This window comes from Notolepis coatsorum, assembly GCF_963971535.1.
Source record: "Notolepis coatsorum genome assembly, chromosome: 14".
Taxonomy (NCBI): Eukaryota; Metazoa; Chordata; class Actinopteri; order Aulopiformes; family Paralepididae; genus Notolepis; species Notolepis coatsorum.
In genome coordinates, this window is record NC_140178.1 from 52,296,495 (window position 1) to 52,320,072 (window position 23,578).

General features: G+C 41.5%; 1 protein-coding gene across 1 annotated transcript in view; it reads right to left on the minus strand.

Annotated features, from left to right (window-relative positions):
* The window catches only part of gna13b (guanine nucleotide binding protein (G protein), alpha 13b), a gene marked incomplete at its 3' end in the record, with an annotated part of 107,436 nt that extends 84,763 nt beyond the window's left edge, over positions 1–22,673 (minus strand). The window contains exon 1 of the mRNA XM_084329514.1: positions 22,376–22,673. Within this exon, the coding sequence (XP_084185640.1) occupies positions 22,376–22,658 (283 nt within the window). The 5' untranslated portion in view covers positions 22,659–22,673. The remainder of the gene's footprint in view (positions 1–22,375) is intronic.
* Between the last annotated feature and the right edge of the window lie 905 nt (positions 22,674–23,578).

Here is a 23,578-nt window from a genome sequence, read left to right on the forward strand (position 1 = left end):
CGACTGTGTGGCTCAGCGGAGTAGCAATACAATCGTCAAATTTGCTGACGACACAGTGGTGGTGGGCCTGATCTCTGCCAACGACGAGAGGGCCTACCTGGAAGAGGTCAAGGTCCTGGCGGGATGGTGCCAGGAAAACAGCCTCTCCCTGAACGTCAGCAAAACAAAGGAGATGATTGTGGACTTCAGGAGGTCGGGGGTCAAGGACTACAGCCCCCTCAGCATCGACGGGGCACCGGTTGAGAGAGTCAACAGCTTCAAGTACCTCGGAGCCTACATATCCCCTACATATCCGAGGACTTGACATGGACCACACACATTAACAGTGTGGTGAAGAAGGCACGACAACGCCTCTACTTCCTCAGGCGCCTAAGGAAGTTCCAAGTCAGCCAGAAGATCCTTAAGAACTTCTACTCATGCACAATAGAGAGCATCTTGACCGGCAACATCACCTCCTGGTTTGGGAATAGCACTGCAAAAGACCAAAGCAGACTACAAAGAGTGACACGTTCAGCCGAACGCACAATTGGAGGGGGGCTCCCCACCCTCCAGAACATTTACTACAAGCGTTGCAAGGGCAAGGCTAAGAGAATCATTAAAGACTCCAGTCACCCGAACAACTGCCTCTTCGAACTGCTGCGGTCAGGCAAGCGATACAGGAGTCTCAAGGCGAGCACAGAAAGACTCAGAAGTAGCTTCTATCCCCAGGCCATCAGGCTGCTAAACGAACAATGAATGAACACTACACAACAACAACCACCAAACGCACATAGCACACACATCCACACGCACACACCCACTTTAAACAAACACACTGTAGCACCCACTCCACACACTTTATAGCACACACCCACTTTAAACAAACACACTGTAGCACCCACTCCCCACACTTTATATTTATGGATGAAGGATTGCACTACAACTCGTACACCTTACTGTAAATTGTACCTAAAATTGTACCTCATCCCATTTCTGCTTTGCACTAGATAGTACTGTACATTAGTACACTGCATAGTATTGTGTATTGTATATTATATGGTAACTCAGAACATTGTACATATGTCTATACCGAACACTGTGACCTCATTTTCTTCTTCTAAATTCATGCTATATTATGTTATTATGTTATTTGATACTATCTTGTCTAGCACAGTCTCTGGAGCGTAACAGTAAGAAGCATTTTGTATGAAAGTATTCTGTACTTCTGTATGACAACTATTAAAGAACTTGAACTTGAACTTGAGATATACACAAGAGGTAACGTCAGGGTTAGAAATTTAAAAAAAAATCAAGGGCTTTTTTTGCCCCCCTTAATTGATTTTCTTTTTTTATATTTCGGGGGCACAAAATTCTTATAATGAAAATTAACATAAAGATTATAAAACATTGACACTTTTTTTTACAGTCTTCGTCCCTATGTTTGATAACGTAATGTTAATGTCCCCATATATAGGGCTCTACGCTAACCTTTTTCCCAAGGAGCACATGTGCTCCTAAATAAAATGTTAATAAATAAAATCTAAATACAAATTTAGGAGCACACAGAAATTTAGGAGCACAGTGACAATTGTTCAAGTAACACACACACACACGCACACGATGTGTGACATCATGGCTTGGTTTCATGTTTTGAGGTACCTTCAATTATCTGTAAATAATACATACATACTCTTATCTAAATAGATTAAATATTATTGTCCCTGAGGGCAAGTTGTGTTGTTGTCTTGATATATCTACAAATAGCAGATGAATAACCGGTTGCCTCTGGATCAATGAATGTCTAATATTGAATAATATTATTAGATATTTTATTTTTAACATCCCTAATTCCAACAGTCAAGAGGCTTGTTTCAAATTGATGAAAAACCCTCACACGTTTGTGAGTATAGGCTCTGGCCAGATCGATCAATGAAATACGTTGCGCTCTCAGTGCTGTGGAATGAAGGAAATGCGCATCGGGATCGGATTTGGATGTTATTCTTTGGAGTTGTTACAAATGGAACGTTCTTTCCCCGCCGAACACAAGTTACTTAACGTTACACAGGTCGCGCTATGCAGATGCTTAGCTTGCTAACGTTAAGATAGAAGTGTAATGCTTGATGAAAGCAGAGCGCTCCGTCTGTGTTCGCATCCTCTCAAGTGCCTGTAAGACGCAGCGGGCCCCGCCTCCCTCCCTCCTTAGAACAAACATTCCACCCAAAAACTGAATTTCAGTCCAGTTTCAATCTGAACTATTAACAGCGGAGCTGTTTTGTAATCTGCACTTGTCTGTCTCGCACACTGCAAGTAAATGATTTTTCCGGTTTGCACACACACATATTATTAGGGGCAAATACGAGGGAAATGCTCGCACTGTAGAGCATATATATAATTATATATATAATTAGTAAACTGTCTGGGGCTTTTTTTGCCCCCCTTAACTGATTTTCGAGGGCATTTGGTCAATTTTCGAGGGCATTTTGCCCCAAGCCCCCGTTAATTTCGAACCCTGGGTAACGTTAAACCCGGGTTGCTTGGTAGAATAGACACAATGAGAGGTAACGTTAGCTTTAGCAGAATAGACACAACGAGAGTCTGGTTAATGTTGTTATTTATTGATTGATTGATTGATTGAAACTGTGTTAAACTCTGGCTTGCTGCAAGCCCTCGGACATAGCTATGCTCACGGAGCTTTCAGTGTACACAAACGGCCCCGCCTGCATCCCCACACGGAGACAAACGGAGTAGTACCTGCAGTGGAAAAGGAACGAAGTACCAGGTACCTAAAGCGGGTCGAGTCGAGTAGGTACTATGCAATGGAAAAGCGCCATTAGACTAGGCTAGAGCCATATGAAATCCGTTTATTTTTTTCCAAATTCCATTTAATTTTTTTCCAAATTCCGTTTTTTCCGTTTTAATATTTCAGAATTCTGTATTTTGCTTTGTACGCTCATTTTACCATCAGAAATAGTGTCTAATAAGTGGGAATGAATAAATGTCCACAATTTAATAACATATAACAGTCCATTTAATAGGGCTGTCTTAAATACTTCGAAGCTTCGTTCGATGGGCATGGGATTCGAATATGAAAATAAATTTTGTTTATTAAAAAATATAAAAATATAAATGATATATATATATTTTTTTGCTAAATCAACTCTGCCTCCCTTTGTTAATTACAACAAGCAATGCTGTTTGTTATTTAAGATGAGGTCGGACTCCGCACTGACAGATTTGTGTTCATTGTGCTGCTTTTATAAAGCCTCAAATGACGGCTTACAATATTTCATGAAAGCAAAGTGTTTTGTTTGTCTAAGATTTAAAAAGGTTTAAACTTTACAGCACTGACAAAGTTGAACAAAGTGCTTTACAAGTCCCACAACATTTTAAAAAAATGTTTTTTTATTTATTTACAGTCGATTCCATTTTTATTGCTCAATTCCGCGATTCCGTGATCGCGGATTTCATATGGCTCTACTAGAGGCAGGCTATATGCTATAAAGAGTAGACTAAAAAAAGAAGAAAAAAAAATTATTTTTTTTTTGGTTATTGCCGCGGTACGAAATATTTCGCAAATGTGTGCGGTAAGGAAAATAAAATATCAATACCGCGGCAGCTCTAGGCAGCGGCTGGTAAACATATCGAACGTACTGCAGCAGTGGAAGGCTGCTTGGTCGAACACACGCAGAGATTCGATGTGATTGACGATGCCATAGATGGAAACAACAAGAAGCTAACAGGTAAGATTGATGAAAACAACGAGAAGATAACAGCTAAGATATTCAAACTAGAGTACCAAAACCGCAAAATGAACATTCGTATAGTGGGCCTGGATGAGTCAGTGAGCTGTATACAAGCCAATGTCTCGTTTGCGGCAGCGTTAGTTCAAATTCTGGGTCCAGATATCCTCTCTATGTCACCTGAAATAGATCAGTGCTACAGAATTGGCACCCGGAACAACAACACCAATAACAAGCCTAGGGTGGTTATTGCTAGCCTACGTCAAGTTGGAATAAAAGATATGATTATCCGGGAGGCACAGATGAAGAAGGGTATTCTGAAATACAACGGGAAACCAGTTTATTTCTACGAGGATTATTGTCGTGAAGTTGTAACTCTACGAGTCCGTTACGATGTCTCAACTTTATGAGAAAAGGTTCAAGCCCACACTGCGGTACCCTGCAAAGCTTTCCATCATCGATAAAAATGGAATGAAGATCCAGCTCTCCTCGCCAGAAGACGCCGAGGACTACATGGTGGACCCACTACGCGGAGGATAGGCTAATACGGTCTTATTCTTTTTTTTCTGATTACTTCGTTATGGCTTAAACACCAAACGGCATCAAATAAATTTTGATAACCTTGATTTATAAATAGGTTAATATATGACGCTGGATACCGTATGTCTTTAATGGTTCGCTATATCTGGGCCAGCTAGATTTATGAGTTTTATACAAGTCATTGTGCAGGGCCCTGTTGTTGACATATTGGAATATTCTGGATCTTTTTCATATTGGAATATGCTGGAACTTTAATAACGCTGTGTGGCATACTGAATGCTCTGGAACTTAAACAACACGTTGTGACTATACACACGGCTTAGATCACCTCTGGAAGAACAACAGTCTGCACAGTGGAACATCGCCCACCCCTGCTTGGGGGACGAACTGCAAATACGTATTTAAAACCTTCTTTTTATTATATTGCAATAGCTCCACTACTTCTCCATTTTATTTTAAACTTAGCAAAGTTCTTTTAAGATTTAAGTAAATGTTCTCTACTCTTTGAGGTTTCACTAATTTAGTCCAATACCTCTCTTTTATTCCTCTGTGTGTTTTAACTTACACATGTTCGTATAAGGTTTAAGTGAATATACTATGATATTTGAGGCATATTTTTTTTTATTTTTTTCATATTTCCTTTTTATTTAACGGGAGAGTGGCCAAGCCACTGTTGACATTCTACTAATGGTAGAATTGAGAGTTTTAGATCCTATGGCAATTTGCATAGGAAAAGTAAGGATGAATAGCTCGATCTGGGCAGACTGGTCGTGCACTTTAGAGGGAGGGAGGGTGTGACGGATACGTCTGTGCACCGCACCCGCACATGTTAACCGTATTGTTTGTACAAGTTTACATTCATGATACACATACACAATTTCTATTTCACATAATGACACACGACACATAGACTTGCGTACTGATATCATATCCATTCTTTATTATTTGACTTACATGGTTAAGTGCATGCATGTTGTTCATTGTTTGTTTTCTCCAACTCTGCAGCCAGCCATCCCCACTCTGGGCAAACAGAACAGCTGTGACTGATCGGTCCTAAATGGCCGGATGGGGGGGGTGGACCAAACCATGTTGCGGGAGATGCCGGGGGGGGTTTATTGTATTGTAATTTAGTTTCCTTATATGTATTTCCTTATTAATTAAGATTATTAGTTGTGCAGTTTGGTAGTTGTGTTGTGTGTTGTGTGTTTATTGTTTGTTAGATTCATTAGAAGTGTAAGATATTATTTAGTAAAATATTAATTATCAATTAGCCCACTTAGATTAGATGTATCTGGCCAGGGCCTATATATAGTTTTGAGTTCTTAGTTGTCAGGGTCTTCCGTTCTGTTCAGGTCTGGTTTTGTCCTGCTGTATTATTTGGACCATTTATGTTATATTTAAATTATGTTTTGCATGGGTAAATAAAACCCTTATTCTTTGGCTATTTTTGAAATGGGTAAAATAAAACCCTTATTTTTTGACAAAACCACTGTGTCCTCCTTGTCTGGCTGCTTGGTCCCTTACAGAGGGAAATGGGCATAGGGGATTATATGTTATCATGCTCAAGCACGGCTCTCAACAGGACCTCAATAGTTGGATATACATCCATTATGAATCGTTACTCCAGACGAATTACACACAGAAATACTGCAACATGTTTAGATTATGGCTAGTTTGAATATATTGATTTGGAATACTGGGGGTCTAAACATGCAACATAAACGCAAAAGCGTGCTTACATTGATGAAAAACAAACAGGTTGATGTGGCTCTTTTAAGCGAAACGCACCTTATATTGGCTGACAATGGTAAAGCTGGCGGATAAAATATATAAAAACATAAGCTATTCATCTTTTGGAACTAGATCTCGTGGTGTAGCTATAGGGGTGGGAATCACCAGTTTCATCATGATACGATACGATATCGATTCTTTGGACAACGATACGATATTTGCCGATATCACAAAGTCTCTCACGATACAATACGATACGATTAGATTCAGGTGCCTGCGATCGATATGAGATGATATCATATGCCCATTTAACACAATCAGTAACATTTAGATCAACAAAAAAAAGGTAATGAAAATATCATTTGACATTTGTATTTTTGAGCTCTTCCAGACATTTAAAGGAAAATCAATCTATTGTTTTTAATACAAATAGACCTCTTGTTCACTGTAAAGTGCCACGTTTTTATATATTGAGCTTTAAACTTTAAGCTACATTTTTTGGAACTCAAAACTCACAACCTCCCTCTCCCAAACCGTTCCTACAACAATTTGTTGATGTTGCATGATCATGTATAGGCCTACATTTATTATGTATTATATTGTTTATGTTTAAATAACATTTAAACATCAAACTCCTCTGACCTCATCTGGTCTTTCCAAAGACGCGCGCACACACACACACACAGAAAGGGAGAATGCTATGCTGTAACATCTACACACGGAGCTACTGCTGTTGTTCTTGGGCGGATATGAGACTCGCCACAGGATTTTCAAAATAAGAGTATCGATATGAATCGATCTTATTACATCGCATCGATCCGATTCGATTGTTGATAATTACATCGATGTATCGATCTGGATCGATGTATCGTCCCACCCCTATGTAGCTATAGTTGTGAAACGAGGATTGAATATTAAATTGTTGGACGTATGGTCTGATGCAGAAGGACGAGTAACCATTGCTAAGATAGAATACAGTAACAGGAAAATCGCTTTGGTAACGGCTTACGCCCCTAATCTTTACGATGCTAACTTCTACGCTACTCTCACTTAGGGATGGGAATTGATAGGATTTTATCGATACGATTCCATTATCGATTCTGCTTATCGATTCGATTCTTTATCGATTCTCTTATCGATACCTGATCAATTTATAATTTAAATAAATAAATTGGAAATGCAACAGAACTAAGCTGGTTAGAATAACAACATGCAACTTGACATTTCTGATTGTCATTTATTGTTGAGCCCCCATGTCAGGGGCGACAGTGGCTCGGGAGGTAGAGCAGTCGTCTGGCAATCCGGAGGTTCCCGGTTCGATTCCCGCTCCTCCCGGGCAGCGTGTCGATGTGTCCTTGAGCAAGACACTTAACCCCTAACTGCTCCCGATGAGCAGGTTGGCATCTTGCATGGTTGCCTGCGCCGTCGTTGTGTGAATGTGTGAGTGATTGGGTAAAATGTAAGGAACAAATTGTAAAGCGCTTTGGATAAAAGCGCTATATAAAAAAGCAGCCATTTACCATGTCAGAAAAATACAAAAACTGTAAAAAATAAAACATTAACTATAGCCTACACTTAAATAAAATAATGTATTTGAGATTCTCTTAAAATGTATTTATTTTTTTATTCTTAAACTAATTTAATCTATTGAATAACAGTCGTTATTCCTCTGACTTCTGTCTCACACACACACACACACACACACAGACACACAGAGCTCCCTCCCCGGGCCCCTGTCCTGTAGGTATTGGCTTGTGTTGCTACACGGACACATTTGTATGTTGCACCATGGTACTTCCTGTCTGACGGACTTAGTAAATAAACAATCCGGCTCTTATTATATGTGAACTAAAGAGTACAATGTTTACAGAACAGTCCCCACCCGCTGTTTTATTGTATTTGTACCTGTACTATCCGCTGTCAGCTGTTTATCTCTCTTTGTGAGCTTGATTAAATAGCGTTAGCTCACGTTAGCTAGCGATAGCTCCGCGGCTAATTTTAGCTCACCCTAAACTAAATCAATGAAAGCATTCAAGTAGTTTTCACTGCACATAGAAGTAGCCAAACAGCGGGAGCATTTCGGGAGCATATGACCAAAAGCCAGGCAATTTCGAGCCCTTAAGGAATCAAATAGAGTCTGCCATGGCTACATGCTAACGCGCGCAACTGTAGGAAAAACCTGGCAGCGTTAAGGGAATCGAAAGTCACAGGAGCCACACGGTTCCAGGTATCGGCCAATTAGGAACCGGTTCCCAACGGGAACCGGTTTTCGATTCCCATCCCTACTCTCACTAGAACAATGTTGGATCTACCTGAGTATTCATTTATAACTGGTGCGGATTTTAATGCCATCTGGGATCCCTTGATTGATAAATCTAATACCACCACTTCCAATGATCAGAAACAGGCCTCTAATGCATTACAGGCTTGGGCCAAGGATACAGGTGTAAATGATCTGTGGCGAATACTCAACCCAACGGCCCGAGATTACTCTTTTTTCTCAGCAAGACACAAGACATTTTCTAGAATAGATTATGTTTTTGCTTCCCCTAGACTATTTGATAGCTTTGACGCGGAATTGGTACCCAGTGCACTATCAGATCACAGCTATTTACTCCTAAAGGGCTCTTTTAGTAGAATGACTTCCCGAGCACCAAGATGGCGTTTTAACCCGACACTGTTGAAAAACACTGAATTCAATTTACAATTAAACATTAAACTAAATGATTTCCTACAGAGTAATAAGGGTTCGGTACAACCCTGCACTAGATAGTACTGTACATTAGTACACTGCATAGTATTGTGTATTGTATATTATATGGTAACTCAGAACATTGTACATATGTCTATACCGAACACTGTGACCTCATTTTCTTCTTCTAAATTCATGCTATATTATGTTATTATGTTATTTGATACTATCTTGTCTAGCACAGTCTCTGGAGCGTAACAGTAAGAAGCATTTTGTATGAAAGTATTCTGTACTTCTGTATGACAACTATTAAAGAACTTGAACTTGACCCCAGAATGTTATTGAGATCGGTAAAGGGTTTTATTAAGGAAAACACTACTGTCTTTGCCTCCAACCTCCGCAAGAAACGTCAATCCAAATTGGTAGAACTGGAAATGCTACACTTATCGTTGTTCTCCTCTTTACAACGCAACTACTCATGTCAATTGGAGTCTCAAATTAAAGTGTTAAAAAACTAGATTAACTCCATTTTAAGACAACAATCTGAATTTCAAATACGCAGTACAAGACAACATTATTACTTTCATGGCTCTAAACCGAGTCACCTACTAGCTAGAGATGTTCCGATACCATTTTTTCCTTTCCGATCCGATTCCGATACCTAAGCTTTGGGTATCGGCCGATACCGATATTTATCCGATACCAGTGCATACAAAAAAAAAAAAAAAAAAAAAAAAGTTTATATACATTTTTTTTTCTTTTTTTTTTTACAGATACCGTTATACTGTTTTTTAGTAATAACTAGAAAGTAATGGTATTTATTCAACAACAGGTGATTGTATAGATTTGTATTAGTATCATTAATCAATGAGTATGGGACTGCAGCACTGCAGATAATATACCCTACTCCAATGATCCACACAGACATTAAACGGTGTTGCACTCGCTACCCAGTGGCAGATAGAACGTTCGAATGTTGTGATTTTCGATGCAAAATAAATATTCAACATTCTCTTTTGAAACTCCGCCTCAGACTCTTATCCTTTGGCACTTGGAACGTGCTGTACTTTGCTTGCAGGTCTGCGGCCATTATTGCTGGATTATGAATAGCACCAACTTTAGACACGGTAATGTTATCAAGCTAAGCTAGCTGACCTAGCTCGTCTTCCCACATTGACATTTGATAACGTTAGTCAGCTGACGCTAGTCAGTAGCTACTTAACTTAGGGGCCTTTCTCACTCACCTATTGGGATCGAATCACTGCTCCCGGGAACGGGGGGGAGTGTTCTCACTCAGACGGACACACCCCTTTTGGGATCGAACCGGCGCTGATTCGTTTTACCCCCCGCTGAACCTGGGACAGTTGGATTAGGTGGTTTCGGATTCGGGCCAGTGGGAGCGGGGGGCGTGACACACACAACGTCGTTACTGTCATGCTCAGTGCTCACAGCTCAGTGGATGAAAACATGAAGCCACGTTACAAAGCACAGCACTTCTGGCTCGCATTAGGCCTGGCCATTTGTTTGCTATTTCTATACATTGGTTTCTTGTTTGAATGCATTTATTTCTATTAGACCAGTGGTGCCCAACCAGTCGGCCGTGGTCGACCAGTAGATCAATGACATGTAATATAATTGCCACGAGCGATGGGATGTTAGCTGCTGGACAGGCTAAGCTAACTAGCGTTAGCCGTTAGCTTAGCGTTAGCCATTGCTGTATACTATACTTTCTTGTTCGAATGCATTTATTTCTATTAGACCAGTTGTTACATCCCAATGTATATATTCCCCAGTGTGTGTCTCCATGTGAGTGTGTTCTCCATTTTTCTTTCCTCCCTCCAGCCATTGTTCCCTCCACCATTGGTCCCTGCCAGGCCTGCCCTTCCATTACCCAGCACAGCACCGATTGGTGGATGGTTTTCCAGACTCCAACACTCAATCAACACCACCCAATCATGGATCACCACACACCTGTTAAAACATGGCTTCTCACTTCAGTCACTCTCTCTCTCTGGCATGAGGCTAGGCCTAGTGTGATTTTGTAACCTTGACTTTGACAATATTGCATTTAGTTTATTGGCCTTTGTGCTTAGTGGAAATTGCCTTGTGTGTGTATGGCCAGAGAGAGCATTGCTAGTTATAGTTTGTTTTTGTATATATTCTGCCTTTGTTTTATGTATCATTAATGTGTTTTTCTCTCTTTCTCAGGAAGCACAGATGGGGTGAGATGCCATTTCCTTTGGATATTGTTTTCTCCTGTTTTGGTTAGGTAAGAGTAGTTTAGGTAATGTAATTTCTTTTACCATAGATTAGATTGGGTTTATTTGGAGTATAGTGGTGTTTGTTTGTTGTTTTGGCCTGGGCTCACCCTTGAGCTACATGTGCTTCCTTTGCATCTATCAATAAATATCATTGTTGTTTACAAACGTGGTCCATCTTTTCTGTCAACCAACTGTTATGTTACAGCCCTTTACCCTTAGACTCACAGGGGTCGTAACACCAGTGGTGCCCAACCAGTCGGCCGTGGTCGACCAGTAGATCAACGACATTCAATATAATCGATGCAGCAATGTTACTAGTAAAAGGCTAAGCTAACTAGCGTTAGCCGGTAGCTTAGCGTTATCGTTAACCCTGCAAAACGCTCAAAAGCGGACTCTACAACACCATCCATTCGTGATAAAATGGGGTGGGTTATATTGACAAGGCTTGACAACAGAGGTTCAAATATAACTTCATATTTATTGGTTATTTGTTCATTTTATATCAGCATCCAGTCTCCGCCGTCGTGTTAAGACACTTCCTGTTTACATTTTCGAACGTGACATCATCGCCTACGGCAAGCGTAAACGCTCAAAAGGCAAACCGTAAACAGAACCCGGAGCGAACCAAGACTGCAGTGTGACTGTGTACACAAACTAGAGGGGGGAGAGGGAGGGGGGAAGTTCGCATTAGATCTCGGAACGGGCTAGAGCGGAATGGAATGGAAACAAATATAATGAGTGAGAAAGGCCCCTTAAATACGATTCACCATGGGTGCATTATTGTTGATAGACGGTCACGGACAGTGTCAGGTCCTGGAGAAAGGACAGGCGATCATCTGATTTGATGTAACGGGCGGATGTTGTTCCAACTAGCTAGCTTTTCAGCTAATGCTATCATAACACCAGCAAAACACATCCCGTCCGAGCTCCCCGTCACACCGCACTGTCGGGGACAATGGAATTTAAGAAAGTGTATCTGCTGTTAAAATGACACAGCATCACACTTTAAAACACGTTCATTTTGTCCGGTCTTACGGCTGCTAAAAAGCTGATAGCATCACGCTGGATTCAACCAGATAAAATGTGCCGGAAGGTATGGGTTCTTACCTATCTCGATGTGATTTATCTAGAGATATCTACCGCAAGAATTTTAGGTGTTAATGAAGCCAGCATAGCAATCTGGTTAGAGGTGGTGGAGAGGATAAAGGTAGAGCCATATGGAATCCGCGATCACGGAAGGAATCGCGGAATTGAGCAATAAAAATGGAATCACGATTTTTTTTTTAATGTTGTGGGACTTGTACAGCACTTTGTTCAACTTCGTCAGTGCTGTAAAGTTTAAACCTTTTTAAATCTTAGACAAACAAAACACTTTGCTTTCATGAAATATTGTAAGCCGTCATTTGAGGCTTTATAAAAGCAGCACAATGAACACAAATCTGTCAGTGCCGAGTCCGACCTCATCTTAAATAACAAGCAGCATTGCTTGTTGTAGTTAACAAAGAGAGGCAGAGTTGATTTAGCAAAAATATATATAATTTTTTTTTTTTTTTTTTTTTTTTTTTTTTATAATCTAATTTTATTTTCATATTCGAATCCCATGCCCATCGAACGAAGCTTCGAAGTATTTAAGACAGCTCTATTAAATGGACTGTTATCTTATTAAATTGTGGACATTTATTCATTCCCACTTATTAGACACTATTTCTGATGGTAAAATTAGCATACAAAGCAAAATACAGAATTCTGAAATATTAAAACGGAAAAAACGTAATTTGGAAAAAAATAAATGGAATTTGGAAAAAAATAAAACGGATTTCATATGGCTCTAGATAAAGGTTTTTGTAATTCCTGGTGTTAAACGGAATAATGGATGGATTGTCCAAGAGGGGGTCCTGGGGGGGGGGGGGGGAGAGCGAGCAAGAGCATAGGTATTGCATTGCATTTATTATGGGTAAATCTTTTAATCTACATTTATTTTGATTTAAGTACTGGACTGTCATTGTTATTATTGTGTCAATCATAGTCCTGTGATTTATTGTGGATTTCCATTGTTTATGTCTGGTTTTATGTAAAAAAAGGGGAAAATAAAAAACATTTGTTCAAAAAAAAATAACAATATCGATAATATCGAATATTGAGTGATATTCGATATAGTTATCGTGATATAATTTTTGGCCATATCGCCCCGCCCTACTGTAGATTGTTATTTGTGCAGAACGTGTCACCAGAGCACCGTTTTCACATTCTTCCCCTGGAGAGAGCTTCTCTGTACTTTCCTGAACTCTTGAGTTGCATGTGTGATACACTAGTGGTCAAATCTATCATGGGACAATATGTGGTCACCTTTAGCTTCAGCACACAATTCCTGGTAAATATCAATGGGTGCTTGTTGCCAGTTTGCATATTCAGATCCTTGCATCATCAATGAGGGTAAAGGAGGTGAGATGCTGCAAAGCCATTTCCAGTAGTTAATTGAACAATGTTTTAGAAAAAAAAACATTCATTTGGTTTATATTATAGATCTTTAAGGTAAAGAAATTATAAAATAAGGATGCAGAGTAATCATGCTGTGTGTGTTCACTAGATAGTTCACTAGAGCACCAAAACACATGGCTTCCCCCTGAAGACTTGTTTGGCCTAAGGTGGCGTGTCAGATCTGTGGCAGTATGATAACAGAATGCCCAGATATTCCATTGCGGGACCTGCTTCAATGCCAGGCTAAAATCTGAAAGGGGATTTGAAAACGTGAGCATTTCACACAAAAGTTGCCATTAGCTATGAGCCACACACCAAGCCACAGACATTTCATCTTTCCGGTGTCGAGGACGAACCTCGTCACGGTGGCGCGCACACTGGAAGTTATACGCTGGACCCTGACACACCGGGGGTGGATGTAACACCATCACTCAACCCCAACCCCAACCCTAACCGACTAACCTCAGACTTATGGCAAACCGTCACCTGTTCCAACCGTTTCCTTTTCATTTTAAAACCATATCAACGACATCAACCATTTCCCTGTTTAACAGATGCCGAGCAACCCTTTCCATCTTCTCCAGTTCACACTTCTCTATTTGTGCCCAAGTCGGGAGGGGTGTTTATGCATTGGTTCCGCCTCTTGTTTGACGTCACGGAAGCGTAAATAGTGGCTAATGGTGTCTGATGTGATGAGTCACTGGGTCATTGTCATTGGCTTCACACAGTGTGCACTTATACACACACAAACAACCTAGGTTCAGCAGGACACAGGCCTGAGCTATATAGGGGTCCTCCCAGAGGATTTACCGAGGGCTACGGCACAGTGGCATACAGGCAGAGCCAGAAAAACAGGCTGTTCCTGTAGAACACAAAAAGAGGATTTCAGGAGGACCCGACATTTGAATACCACCGCGGCCGCCAGACAGTTAGATGGGAAGGCCTAGAATGCAACGTGTTCTCTACGGAGGGCGAGTCACCAGGCTAGGGATGGGTGCATTGCCCAGGCATTAGGGATAGACCGATAATTATCAGCCCCTTTTTTTTTAAAGAATTTTTTTTTATGGCATTTTCTGCTTTATTGTGGATAGGACCGTTTGGAAATTTGTAGAGAGATGGGGAGGACATGCAGCACATGTCCTGGGCCGGATATATACGCTGTGTGCCACCGGGTCGCCCCAGTGTTCCATGTTCTTATCGCCGTTTGTTTTAAATACATGTTATTAGGCGGCTACGTGGCGTAGTGGGCAAGGCGCTCGCCACGAATGCGGAGACGCTGGGCTCGCCTGTTCGAGCCCAGCGCTCCACATTGCTTTCAGTTTAGCTGGTCGTTCATACTAATTACACATTGGCCGTATTAGGGGGTGGGAAACTGATGGGTGGGGATCGGGCGTTGTGGACAGCGACTCCTACAGGTCGGTTGGTGCGCCTGCGCAGTAGAATCAGGAAGTGTCGGGGGCAGCGTGAGCCTCCCACGCGTTACTCCTCGCCACTGAGAGATCGAGCTGCGCAGGTGAAAAGATGCGACTGCTGTTACCTCAAGTACCGGAGGGGACTTGTGCTATGTTACGTATGACTTAGTCCACATTGCAGCCGGCTTGTGGGAGGCAAGAAACAGCGTTCGTGACAGGGGAGGGTTGAATTGGATGATACGAAATTGGGATGGGAGCAAATATATCGGCCGCCGATATAATATCGGCCAATATGGCAGTTTTTTTTCACATCGGTATCGGTCCGATATCAAGATAGGGCAGATATTAAAATTATATATATATATTATGCGTTTTGGAAAATAGCTCTTTATTTGATTATCATAAAAAAGTGTTTTCTATACAGAGATATCGACATCGGTAAATATCGGTATCGGCCAGAACAGCAATATTAATATCGGTTATCGGTATCGGCCAAAATGTTTACATCGGTGCATCACTATAAATTACCTACAAACACTTTAAAAAAATTGGGCTTGGCTATTAAAAAGGTGGGAGTCCTGATTTGGGACCAGCTATGAACACCAACTTTGAGTTCTGGTCTGACGGTTCATGATCTTCCAACTAGTTGTCATTTTGTTACTGTGACATGGACTTGCACCTGCTTGATTTTCTTGATTGGGCTACAGCGGTATAAGACGCTCACGTCGCTCGGATAAGGTTTACATTTTTTTAAATGGGCCGCATTTGTAAAACAATAGACTAAAGGTGGATCAATCAATTCAATCTATTGATGGTAATGATATTACATGAGCTTCTCAGCATCTCATTGAGAAAAATACTCTCCTCTCCGAGGACCGATCCTGCACTCACACACAGTCTGACCCCGATGGATGCTCCCATGATCTTCACCTCTCTCGGTATACATAACATATACAATAGATGCTATCACTCTATCCAACAGCTCTGCCCGTTTTGTGGAGGTAGCAGAGAAGCGGCACAAGTGGTGCAAGGAGCACTTTCTCCGGATGAACGTGAGGAAGACAAAGGAGCTCCTCATAGACATCCGGAGGAAGGTTGACCCCTGTCCCACAGGGGACACTCAAGGGAGAGGGTTAGTGGCTACATGTACCTCAGGACCACCACAGACAGCGGGCTGACCTTCAACAGCAACACACAAACCCATCTTCAAAAAGGTGCCAGCAGCGGACCTTACTACTACGGAGGCTGAGGCATCTGGATGCAGCCCCTAACATCCTCCCTAATTGTTCTTTCCTGGCTTAGTATGGGGGGCATTTAGAGAAAAGCTGTGGAGGGTGATCACCTTGGGGTCCAAGCTCTGCGGTAGGGGTGCACCGATATGAAAATTGGCCACCGATACCGATACCGATTGTTCAACTAACACAATCGGCCGATACCGATACCGATACCGATAATTGTGGCAAAAAATAAGTATTTTTAATTTTTTTTAATTTTTTTTTTTAATTTTTTTAATGAAACTACTGTATATTTGTATGTGTGTTTGTATTTGTAGGCCTCTTTACTTACTTAAAAAAGGAAACATCAAGAAATATGTTTATGGTATCACTGATCCCTCTCCCAGTATCGTCTGGCGGCCTGCAGAGGGATACTATTTTCTCAACCAGAGCTTTCAACCAATGCAATGGAACCATTGTGGCGGCCTGCAGCGGGATACTATTCTCTCAACCAGAGCTTTCAACCAATGCAATGGAACCATTTTGATTGACAGTCGATTCGGCCAATTACGCCACACCGCTAGCACCCACCTCCTGCTTACCACCAAGCGTTTATTCATTTTTCTACTTCGGGGCATGCCGCCATTGATCTGCTTGTGAGAATGCGAGTCAAACTCAGAACCACAACAAGCTAATAAGTTAGCTGCCCGGCAGTGCCCGCCGACCAGCGCGCTCCACAGGATGGCCAAACGAGACACAATGATTTTACTGCAACAAATGTTATAATAAAACAAAGCCTTTCTATACATTTGTCTGGTTGAAAACTTTATTAACAGATTGCAGAATGTGTAGTTGGGTACGGAATGAGCAACGGAATGTAACCGAGCTATGCACGGCTTGCTTGCTATCTTCGGGTAAATACTATGCTGATGTAATTGAACGTGTAACTAACTATAATAACGTTAATGCCACAAAACGAATGTTTGTGTCATTTTAACAGCAGATACTTTCTTAAATGCCATCCTCCCGACAGAGCGGTGTTGATGGGGAGCTCTGATGGATTCGCTTGGTTGTGTTATTACATTAGCATTGAACAGCTAACCGAAAGCTAGGGTTAACTAATGTTAAAGGTTTAGCCATAACGTTACGTTGGCTAAAGTTGGGGCTATTCTTAATCCAGTAATAATGGCTGCAGACCTGCAAGCAAAGTACAGCAAGTTGGCAAAGGAGTATTCCAACGTAAATCACATTTTCACCAGTAACGTTAGTCGTCTGCCTCCCGGCTATGAACGGACTCGGAGTAATGCCTTGCTGCTATGGGTAATAATAATATGCTGATGTTATTGTCCGTGTAACACTAACTATATAACGTTAATGCCACAAAACGAATGCCTTGTTAATCATAAATAGTAACTTTGATGCAGTAGCTTGTGTGTGTGTGGGGCGGACGGCGGGCGTTGTGCAGGTAGGTCGCGAGTGAACTTTTTTTTTTTTTGCCTTTTGACGCTACACAAATGGATGGTTAGTTATCGGCGACTGCTATCGGCACATTTGAGCTTATCGGCCGATAGGCCGATAGCAGTCAACAAGGCACTTATCGGCCGATACCGATACCCGACCGATATATCGGTGCACCCCTACTCTGCGGGGAGCAGCGATCCACCCTCCAGCGTCTCTATAACCAGAGGGCGGTGAAGAAGATCACAAGGGACCCAACTCCTAACCTCAGCACCTGCTTTCAGATCCTGCCCTCTGGTAAGAGATATGCTGCCCCTGTATTCAAAACAAACAGGGACAGGGCCAACCTCACTGCTATTAGGCCTAACAAACAGAACCCCCTTGCCCCCTCCACCAGGAAGAACTGGACCAACACCCCCATGCACGTGTGCACACACACATTTCCAGAATGAGTAGAAGGTATTGCTTTTCTTTTTTTTAAAGTTTCTTTTAGAATCATTCCTTGTGTTGTTACTGCAGCATTATTTAATGAATTTATTGTCTTGTCTGTATGTAGTGTACTCAGGGGAGGAAATTAGGCCACTTTACTCGCCAATTGCGAGTATTTTTTACGTTTGGCGAGTAATTCATGAAGAGCACTCGCCAGTCTGGCGAGTACTAGTAATTACAAAACAAAACAAAAAAATCATTCTGCAATCTGCTGATTCGCTCACTGGCACAAACCGAACTCTGACTCCCCCCTTGATTCCTCCCATTTGCGCCACATAATAATCAGACCATAACCAATGAACATCATCGTTGTACAGATGCGCTCTAAGCTCCTCCAATGAACACTCATTTTCTAGAAGATGCCGCCCATCTAGGGGAAGTGGACAGACCACTGCGCGCAGACCTACAAACTCCTGCCACCGGCAGCCGGCTTGACAACGTAGACAAACTTACAAAAACACATCAGTGGATGAAAATAATTGCATGTAGAGTCGTCGCTTTCGGATATCAGTGCGGTCTGACATGGGGGCGAACAACAGCACGCGACGCGTCTCCTTCGAGTCGGATGAGAATGACAAGTCAACCAGCATTAGCCGGCTAGCTACCTAGCATGTAACAAGCTACCATAACGCGCGTTCAACATAGTGGACTATACTGAGCGGCTTTGCTTAAATGCAGCCGAGTGACATTTTATTATTACCGGGTTTCCCCCCATATCACCACTCGCCCATATGCCCTTCACAACGGTGATGTTGTCATACTTGGCATTCAGAACACACCTGCTGAACCCCTAGCGTTGTCGATTCGGTTCCAATGTATTGTCATCTTACAGCACAAGTACAGTACAACCAGAATACATTTGGCATACAACCAGAGTGCAAATGTAACAAGTCAAGTTCAAGTTGTTTTATTTAGCTATTACATTACAGTGAAATGCTTGGTTCTTTCACTGCCCAACTCAGTTCAACCTAAACCAGCCCAACCCAGTATTGATTGATTGATTGAAAACTTTATTAACAGATTGCAGATTGGGTACAATACAGTACAGCTCAATACACACAATTGTTAAGGGGATGCAGACCAGAGAAGGACTTTCGTCTTGTTTACATCAGGGTCCCCCATTTCAGTCCTGTTTGCTTAATAATGCCTTGTCCACTTCCTCCACACTCCAATATGCCCTTCAACCCTGCTCCTGTCAAACCTGCTCTTTCCATTCCCTCCATCATGTCCCCCCTTTCTGATGAATATTTCCTGCACTTAAGAGTCAGACACACATTCCTAGTAGTTGAGCTGTGATGAATGAATGAATGAAAACTTTATTTAACAGATTGCAGAATGGGTACAGTACAGTACGGCTCAATACATGCAATTGTTAAGGGGATGCAGACCAGAGAAAGACTTTCGTCTTGTTTACATCAGGGTCCCCCATTTTCAATTCATTTTCAATTCATCATTCAGTATAACCTAGACCAGCCCAACCCAGCATCTTTCACTGCCCAGTTCAGCCCAACCCAGTCCAGTATAGTTCCCTCTTTCATGTTAATATGTGATTTAATGATGTAATATTTTGAAGAGTAGAGACAGTGTGATTAATTTGCTATGATTGAAAATCAATTTAGACGAAGACGTACAAAGAAGTAATTATCACAATTAGCGATTTTTTTTGTCTGGTAAAAAATCTGTTTGTCTGGTAAAAAAAATCAGATACTCGCCAGTTGGCTGGTAAGCCAAAAAGTTAGTTTCCTCCCCTGAGTGTACTGTCCTAGTGTCCTGATCAAAATGTATTTAGCTTGCTTGTGGGCAATAATGATCATCCATCTATATCATTATTATCGTCATCCTTCATGGGAAACCCCTTGTAGTAACCACCCACACTCCCACAGTCAAAACAAGACAGCCGAGAGGGGAGGACCTCATCAGCCTAAACGATTCTTTTTTGAGAAAGTAGCTCTTGGTTTTGCCATCAGTCAGAAAACGCTTCAGGTAAGTTCTGAGAAAACTGGAGCAAAACACTGGAAACTGAAAAATGAATCATTCTCCTCCATGATTAAAACTCTTCATACAAAAAAAATGTATGCTTTTGTATGTGTATGCATAATTAATTTTTTTTTTTAAATATAATATAAAAATGTTAAATGTTTAAAGAAGACAATTTCTACTAGGGATATTGGTCCAGATACCAGTCTAAAATAGAAAATTGGTATTTGAGAATTTCCCCGATACTAAAATCCAATACCAAGAAACACATCTAACATGCCAGAAATAAAAAAAAAACTGACTTGATTTGCTGCATTTTGTAAACAATTGAGAACATTTTATTATATCTCAATCTTTGTCCAATAACTCCAAAAGGACGGTCCAAGCTTATACAGTTCATTAAAAGTAATGGTATCAGCCGAAAGCCCATGTATCTGGATCTGTATCAGGAGTGAAAAAGTCAGATGGGTGCATCCCTAATTTATACCTAACCTCACATAAAAATATATATTACCCCAAAGTCTCCGCTAATTCTGGCATACCTGTGTTCTCTGAACTGCAGTCCTTCCTCTTTCCATAAAAAAATATTTGTTTTTAAGATGGTATGGCCGACTGCATGGCATCTTCTTGGGCATTGGGGATACAGGCAGGCTTGGATACTAGAAGGCCCAACTGCAGTGCTAGTCAACCTCACTCAAGTGGTCCAAGACTAGTCAAATCCCATACTAGAGCCTCAGATGACCTCTTTATCAAGCCGCTGGGGAGACGAGACAACCTCCCACATCTACATTTCAAAAGGGGAGTGTGTGTGTTGTGAATAAAAACACAAGACTTCAACAAAGAATTCCAAAATGTATGTTCTTAGCCAACCTAATCTGGGTTGTGGTTTTCCATTCGGGTGTAATTCCAATATTACACAGCATCGAACTGGCATTCGTGAAGCGAAAAACAATCGTTGTAATCTTTGCTTGTACAGTTGTACAGTGTTCCCCACCCACCCCTCCTACCCAACCTCCTCCAATGTAGTTTTTACACCAAATACTCTCTTTTCTGGACTCTTTGTATCACAAACAGTACTGTATTAGCAAATCTGGTATGTCATAAATGTATAGATGTAGCAGTACTGTATCTGTATGTCATGTATGTCATATTTATGTCCTGATGAATTGAAAATGGGGGACCCTGATGTAAACAAGACGAAAGTCTTTCTCTGGTCTGCAACCCCTTAACAATTGTGTGTATTGAGCTGTATTGTACCCATTCTGCAATCTGTTAATAAAGTTTTTCATTCATTCAGACCACCAGAGCACTCGTTAAGGCTATTTTATGTTAATGTGTGTTCTAAATCACTTCTACCAAACTTTACGTTTCGGTGCAGTTTATCACAGCCGGCCTCAACACTGATGGACAGAAAAGTAAAGCCCACATAAACCACCCACAGCTAGCCTGCAAACCTAAAAGTTGGGCCAAAAACACTACAAACTCTTTCCTCACATGAACTGGCACGGGCCATCATCATCACACAAATATCAAACAATTTCACTGTTCCGTTCGCGAAAAAGACACAGTTATCCCAGTTAGCTTGTGAATAATGTTTTCCAAAGAAGCACAAAAGGTCGCCCCGTGTTTCTGCACAACTCTCCTCCTCAGACAAACACAAATAATATGGGCGTTTCTGGGTTAGCTTCAGTGGCTAGCCGGGCTAGCTTAGTATTGCGCTGCTGCCTGGCTGCTGTTAGCTTTGTGTTGCACTGCTGCCTGGCTGCTGTTAGCTTTGTGTTGCACTGCTGCCTGGCTGCTGTTAGCCTTGTGTTGTGCTGCTGCCTGGCTGCTGTTAGCTTTGTGTTGCACTGCTGCCTGGCTGCTGTTAGCTTTGTGTTGTGCTGCTGCCTGGCTGCTGTTAGCTTTGTGTTGTGCTGCTGCCTGGCTGCTGTTAGCTTTGTGTTGTGCTGCTAGTTTAACATGTCTCAACAAATGCGCATGTTTGTATTAATTAATGATTGTGCCATTATTGCTATCAAATGTAATAATTGTGAATGATTTTCTGTAATGAGTTGTATGTGTATGTATCAAGCATCCTTGACTTCCAGGGACAACGATGTAAATAAGTCATTGGCTTTTTCGTTCCTATCCTTGACAAAAGCAAATATGTGATGTAATGATCTGTATATGTTGTGTTGTCTAAATAAATACCTACCTACCTAGCTTTGTGTTGTGCTGCTGCCTGGCTGCTGCTGGTCGGAACAGAGAAAGTGCCTCCAGTCGGTGTTAGCATAAGTTACAGCTAACATGCTAGCTACTTCCCACTCCTGAATACTTTAACTACCAAACTAAGTAACCAAATGAGCACAAAACGCGCCAATATCACCAAAGTAAAACACAGCGACGGTCCCCCTGCCCTTACCTTTGATTACATTACTAAAAATCGTCGCTCTGAACTCTTCTTTGGCCTGCTGATCGAAGTCCTGCCCGTGTATGATGCGCATCTGCTTGAGGAAAGTGGACTTGCCGCTCTCGCCTGCTCCGAGTAGTAAGATCTTCACTAGCCGTTTTACGTACGTCTTGTCTCGATGGAGACATTTGTCTATCTCTTTAGATTTCCTTAACTGTTCCGCCTCGCTGCTCGTGAGGAGACAGTTGGGAAAACATACCGATAAAACGGACCGGGACGGCAGGAAATCCGCCATCTTTGAAACAACTTCATCGATCCAGACAGTGGGGAGGGTTGGAGCTCGCTCCAGTCGCAGTGCTGGCGGGCGGGGCGCCTCATTACCATAATGTCTGTGAGCGCGCACGAGCTTCAACAATGTGAAGAAATGTTTGGGCGGGTCGCGTGGACACCGGGTTTCTCTCCAAGAGAAGCAGTGTTTCATATTGCTTGTTGCAGCAGCTGTGAAGGTTTCCCAGGGTGTAAATTAAATTATGAAAATGTGCGATACATGTACATGCTAACTAAGGCTATATACATGCAGTCCATCATTCAATAACCCGATGGCCACATTATTTCTCTGATAAGAACTTTGATTGATTGATTGAAAACTTTTTGCAGAATGGGTACAGTACAAGGGGATGCAGACCAGAGAAAGACTTTCGTCTTGTTTACATCAGGGTCCCCCATTTTCAATTCATCATAATATATATGACACACGACGACATACAGATAGACAGTACTGCATCTATACATTTATGACATACCAGATTTGCAAATACAGTAGGCTATTTGTTTGTAATAAAAAAAAAAATAGTCCAGAAAAGAGAGTATATACATTTGACGTAGAAACTGTACATTGGAGGAGGTTGGGTACACTGTAAAAAATTACGGGAAATTCACTGTATTATTTTACAGATTACTTTTGTTTTTCTACTTTAAGTGTAAATGCCATACAAATACAGTAAATTACCTTTTATCAAAATATTAACCATTAAATAAAGGTTGTAATCTGTAAATGGATTTGATTTTACTGTAATTTGACAGTAAGTATTTGGAAACCATTGATGCCAGACATTTACCGTTTTCTTGCAGCTTTTTTTCTTACAGTGTAGGTGGGGTTGAGTGGGGGGGGGGGGGCTGTACATTGGAGGTGGGTGGGTAGGTGGGGTGGGTTGA